The sequence below is a fragment of the Xenopus laevis genome, chromosome 4L (genome assembly GCF_017654675.1).
Source record: "Xenopus laevis strain J_2021 chromosome 4L, Xenopus_laevis_v10.1, whole genome shotgun sequence".
Taxonomy (NCBI): domain Eukaryota; kingdom Metazoa; phylum Chordata; class Amphibia; order Anura; family Pipidae; genus Xenopus; species Xenopus laevis.
In genome coordinates this window covers 32,460,132-32,466,273 of record NC_054377.1, presented here as the reverse complement: position 1 = coordinate 32,466,273, position 6,142 = coordinate 32,460,132, and the positions used below count along the sequence as shown (strand labels likewise).

The window sequence follows — 6,142 nt, the reverse complement described above, 5'->3', positions numbered from 1 at the left end:
TTCACGAAGGATTCGGGGATTCGCCAAATCCAAAATAGTGGATTCGGTGCATCCCAAGTAATAATACAGTAGAAGAATAAACTTCTCAATAAGATGTATGCTCAATTGTGTGTTTGTTTTTGCTGATATAGGAACAAACTAACAGCTATGTTTAGCCCTTTTATCTCCTGAAATTCCAGCTGATTAAATATTCTATATACCTTAAGGTCACACAATCAATTGGTGATGATGCAATGTACAATTCCACTACATATCTGAAAGTGAATTCCAGAGCAGCTGATTGGTAGCTTGGGGGTATTTATACCCTTAATAACCACCCATATTCCACAGCAGCAAAGAACCATGGCACTTCTCTGGCTTTTGTCCTGCATTGCCCTTATTGGAAGCACTTATGGTATGTTTAAAGCAATATGCTTCTTAGTATCTTTGTTTTAATTCATTGGTTTCATTTATGCATGTGTTTTGATGACTAGTCTCTTATGCATCATATTTCTTTCTTACATGTAAGGCTGTGGTAGCCCAGCCATCAATCCAGTACTTTCTGGATATGCTAGGATTGTGAACGGTGAAAATGCAGTACCTGGATCCTGGCCTTGGCAAATTTCTCTGCAGGTACTGTGAGAAGTTGCATATTGCTGAACAAGAATGAGACATTCTGTTTTCTGTTTGCACTTTTTTATCTCCATTAACACTATTAACAATGGATTTTATAATCCAAAGTTTTAATAAATGGCTGTAAGTCTCATAAATGAGAAGGTTGTACCCACAGAAATTGAGCCACAATTGGAGATGGTGGAATAATAATTTTATTATCTCACCATATGTTTTTCTACTGAAGTTGCCCTTACTAGATTAACAAAATATTAATTTCAGTTTTCTACTGGGGCAAAAAAAAAGAAGCCACTGATTTTATACAATATAATTTTACAAGTGAAATCAGATAATGTATTTAATAATATCAACTTTTACGTTTAAAAACCTAATAAAGGGACAGCATAATTTTTAGTAGGATCATAGCCATTCCTTACTTATACAGTACTAGTCTACCAAAGATACTTGATAAATGTTGCCATGCTGAGCTTCTGCTTTAAACATTGGAGGAATGTCATAAAATTTGGTAACGGAAAAAGATTGATTCACAATGCAAAAAGTTATGAACAAATTTGCTTTTGTGCGAATTTAATATAGCTTTTGCAAACCCAGAAAATGTTTAGTGACCACTTCCGACAGGGGAAGAAGGTTTGTGAATTTTATAGTTTGCGCCAGTACGCAGTGAATGTACGTGAGGTTACGACACCTTCAAGCACTTCTTAAAAGTGGGCAATGCGCAATTAAAATTCGCAATGCGCAATTAAAATTCGCAATGCAATAACTGTTTAAGGAAAAGTATTGCATTGCATAATGTTAACTTTTATTCCTATTTGTGCAAATTCTTTTGCTATTTGAAACTTTTATTACATTCCCCCAATATACTATTTATGTATAGAATTTTTAAGTACATAGCAGTCATTTTCCAACATTTCTTTCAACATTACTATATTACACCTGCAATTTTTCAATACAAACAAAATCCTTGAAAAGGTCTCTTCTTGAATTAGATCTCAACATTTCTACTACAATGATGAAACAATTTTATATACATAAACATTGTTGGAGGATTGAGAAAGGAACATAGGCGAATTTCAACGACCCTTCAACCATTCAAAAAACCAGATCAAAATAAAATAACAAACCATACACATATGATGCAGTTTCAAAAATGCCTACTGGGGTGAAATGGTTTCTGTCCAGAATTAAACAACAGAAAAACAACAGACTATTTACAATTCCTGAATTTTGTTCAATTTATTTAGGACAGCACCGGTTTCCACTTCTGTGGTGGCTCTTTGATTAGCGACCTCTGGGTTGTCACTGCTGCACATTGTGGTGTCACGTAAGTAGCTCTCAATAAAATCATTATGTTATGTAATAATGTAATGTTATTATGTAATAATTTTCTCTGATGAAGGGGTTAAGTAGAATTAAGATGACATTTATACTAGCTGAAGTTTAACTAGCCAAAAGCAACCAATAAGATGTTTTTAAACTGGTCACAGGTAAATGTTTTCTGCTTATTGGCTGCTATATATATAATTAGACCTGTAGCAAACATTAAAGCTTTTATTACTTGACCCCCTCCATATTCATTGGTTTTTATTTTGATTAAAGAGATTTTACATTACATCTGTTTATCCCTTCAGAACCTCCCACCGTGTTATTCTTGGTGAATATGATCGTTCTTCCCCAGCTGAGCCTATCCAGACCAAAACAATTGCCAAGGTAAGCTACAATACAAATAATTACAATTAATAACCTACAACTTCTTGACATAGAATTAAACTTTAAAGGAGATGTCCACTTCTAAATTACCAGCACAAGTAGTTGAAATGTACATCACATCATCACTTCAGCAGTTAAAACTGCCTTTGATCAATGGTGTCTTTTTTACATAACTTTTTATTCAACTTTTGTGCCAGATATGTTTTTCAACTCTATTCCTCAACTCCATTCCTGGGGTTTCAACAAAAATAATATGGAATTACTATACTGTATTCTAGGTAATAGTATAAAATAGTATAATAGTATAATAGCAAAAAGGAGTCACAACCTCACTAATATGTGAGTCTGCAATAATATACTGTACAACAATAATGCAGCATTGTTTAAATACTATGGGGTAGATTTACTAGGGCGAAGTGGCCGAAATCCAATTTGCAGGGAGATCGGCAATTTTACTTAAAGGCATAGAGAACAATTCAAACAAATTTTTGAGTTTCCTTCGCCAGCTTAGACCTGGCGAATTTATAAGATGAAGCTACATCCTCCTCAATCTCATGTAAGTGACATCATATCCTGTATGTCGAAAAACAAATTTTTTTAAAAAAACGATGGCGTTTTTTCATATTTTAAAGAGGTATTGTCTTTAAAAATTGTATCTATTAAAAATGTTTGTTTTAACATTTTATTTTTACCATTTGAGGGGCATGCCACATTTGTTTTAGGATGGGCTCATGTCTAGGATGATAGAGGATCTCTTTTACCTTTATTTTGCTTCTTTGAACATTTTTAATACGTTGCCACCACAAGCTTTTGCACCAACATCTCTAATAAAGTCATATACTAACGAAGTTTTGCTAGTCAGAAACAAACATTAATGAAAGTTCAATATGAAATGCTCGTGTTGACGAATTAACGCTTGTAAAACTTCGCCAGCGTTTGAATTAGAGAGGCAACTTTGAATTAGTGTAGTGTTAGTGAATTTGCAACTGACGAAGTAGCATGAAGTATGGCGAAGCCTTCGCAGGTGAAAATTTGCCCTTCAGTGAATTTGACCCTTTTTTATATAACAATTATTATTCAAAGGGAGAGTCCATCTTTAAAAACATTTTTAGTATTTTATTCTAAGCAACTTTCAAGTTGGTATTTTTTTGTGTTCAAATGATTGGAAACAAATATTGAAACAAATATTGTGAGGCTTCAACTTTATTCTTATCCTTTATTGATTATTGATTAATTCGATTGAGGCCCTGTACTGTGACTCTGTTACTAGAGTAATTAAACTGTTGAATTTTCTAGCAGGTCAGCTGCACAACAAAAAATGCAAACAATTCAAAAAACCACAAAAGACCAATTCCAAATTATGATCTAGCATACTAGGGGGGTTATTTACTAAACTCCGAATGCAAAAATCACGAAAATTAGTGATTTTTTTAATATAAAATCAGACTTTTAAAAAATTACAAAGTTTTCGGAATTTATTAAACCCTGAGGATGGAAAAGTCAAAATCTGAAAATCCGGCATCTCAGACCTGTCGAGGCTGCAAATAAGTCAATGGGAGAAGTCCCATTGATTTTTTGATGTGCGCTGGGTTTTGGGTGAAAATTCCGAAAAAATCGTGAAATTCGTTAAAATCGGATGAAAAAATCTAAACAAATCATGAAAATTGGATTTTTCCCCACAAAGCAAATTTTCTGGAGAATGTAATAATAAAGAAGGGTAAAAAAACAGCGATTTGATTGAGTTTGTATATTGAGATAAATTTGGACTGATAACCCCCTAGAAGTTAATATCAACCACACCTTTAAAATAACATGGTACTCCTTATGAGCTGCAGGGCGGTAGTAGGGCTCTAATTCCTGATCCGTTCAACATCAGGAGAAACTTTATTCTGTCCTCAGACCCCCACCATTCATTACATGGCTCAGTTACCTAAGTACCGGTAATTAAATTTTTAGCCAATCTTTAAACATTTAACAAAAAATAGTTATTGTACAACTATTGATTCTAATATATGAAATTTTGTTAAAGGTTTTCAGACACCCCAGTTACAACTCGTTCACCATTGCCAATGATATCACACTTCTGAAACTATCCAGCCCTGCTTCCTTCAGGAACACTGTTTCTACTGTCTGCGTTGCTGCTTCCATAGATGCGTTCAATGGTGGCGAGAGATGCGTCACAACTGGCTGGGGCTACGTGGATGCTGCCTGTAAGAACAAAAAAAAATTCTGTTTATATTTCTGTGTTCATCTGAAAGGCCTTAGTTGAGGCAACAACTTAGTTTAGACATATAAAGGCGTGTGACACAGTTGAAACATTAGGATTGGCTGTCTGCTTGGTTAGTGAATTATTATTCTGACATTAAAGGTGGGTTAGAATGTACTGGGAGCAGGCAGTTTAATTTAACCTCTTATCTTTTGCTCAATTTCTCCTTTTCATTAGGAAGCTGTTCATATTTATTCATTTTTTGTCTTCCAGCTAGATTAACCCCAAACAAGCTGCAGCAGGTAGCTCTGCCTCTTCTTAGCAACACTGAATGCCAGAGATATTGGGGAAGCAAGATCCTAAGCACAATGGTCTGTGCTGGTGCTTCTGGTGCCTCTTCCTGCATGGTATGTTTTATAGCAATCCTCATTACTTTTTTTGTTGTAATGTAATTAGGCTTTGGGAATGGGGGACTGCAATTTTATATACCTGTATTACGCAATAGCTACTTAGTAGGTTATAATAAATAAAGACTACCAATGCATGTCAATATATATATATATATTGTTAAAATATATATTTATACAGTATTTTTTATATTATTAATAGTATTGGTACCTGTTATCCAGAATACTGAGGACCTGGGGTTTTCTAAATAAGAGATATTTTCGTATGTGGGATCTCCATACCTTACGTCTACTAAACATAAACATGATATAAACCTAGTAGATAATAGATTGTATTGCCACCAAGAAAGGTTAATTATATCCTAGTTAGGTTTACATCGAATGAACTGTTTTATTATTACAAATAAAAAGGAAATCCTTTTTAAAAACTGTAATTATTTGATTAGAATGGAGTGTATGGGAGATGGCCTACCTGTTATTTGGAACTTTCTGAATAACAGGTTTCCAGATAATAGATCTTATACCTGTACAATATTTATAGTATTATTATGTTATTAGTTCGATAATTCCACTGTCTTTCTTATGACTAGATGCTAAATATTGCTGTTTTGATATTATCGTAGTGTCAGTACAGACTAGCACTTGTTATATGATTTACCAAAAATGCAGCAACATAGTAAAGAATTCCCCAATAATTTAGAGTTTTACTTTAAACATTTTCAGGGTGACTCTGGTGGACCACTTGTGTGCCAAAGAAATGGAGCTTGGGTGCTGGCTGGAATTGTGTCCTGGGGAAGTTCTACATGCTCTCCATCATCTCCTGGCGTTTACGCTCGTGTCTCATCTCTTAGATCCTGGATGGATCAGACAATTGCTGCCAATTAAATACATCTATCTGTATCTAAACATCTGTATTAAATGATATTTAATTAAAATAAACTCATAGCCAACTCATTTTATTTAATATACATATTTGTATTTATTTGTACTCCCTCTACATGCCAATGGGATGAAAGGTAGTGGGAGGCCATGATCTCATCCCTTAGGGGCTGATTCACAAAGGGTCGAATATCGAGGGTTAATTAACCCTCGATATTCGACTGGGAATTAAAATCCTTCGACTTCGAATATCGAAGTCGAAGGATTTTAGCGCAAATAGTGCGAACGATCGAAGGATTATTCCTTCGATTGAACGATAAAATCCTTCGAA

The 6,142-nt window shown here is 34.3% G+C and overlaps 1 protein-coding gene across 1 annotated transcript; it reads left to right on the top strand.

Annotated features, from left to right (window-relative positions):
- Positions 1–286: 286 nt before the first annotated feature.
- LOC108713630 (chymotrypsinogen 2) lies at positions 287–5,891 on the top strand. The gene is made up of 7 exons (XM_018257166.2): positions 287–394; positions 509–612; positions 1,854–1,933; positions 2,241–2,319; positions 4,349–4,529; positions 4,799–4,932; positions 5,656–5,891. Exons 1-7 carry the CDS (start codon positions 343–345, stop codon positions 5,815–5,817), a joined length of 792 nt encoding a protein of 263 aa, XP_018112655.1. The 5' UTR covers positions 287–342; the 3' UTR covers positions 5,818–5,891.
- Positions 5,892–6,142: the final 251 nt, after the last annotated feature.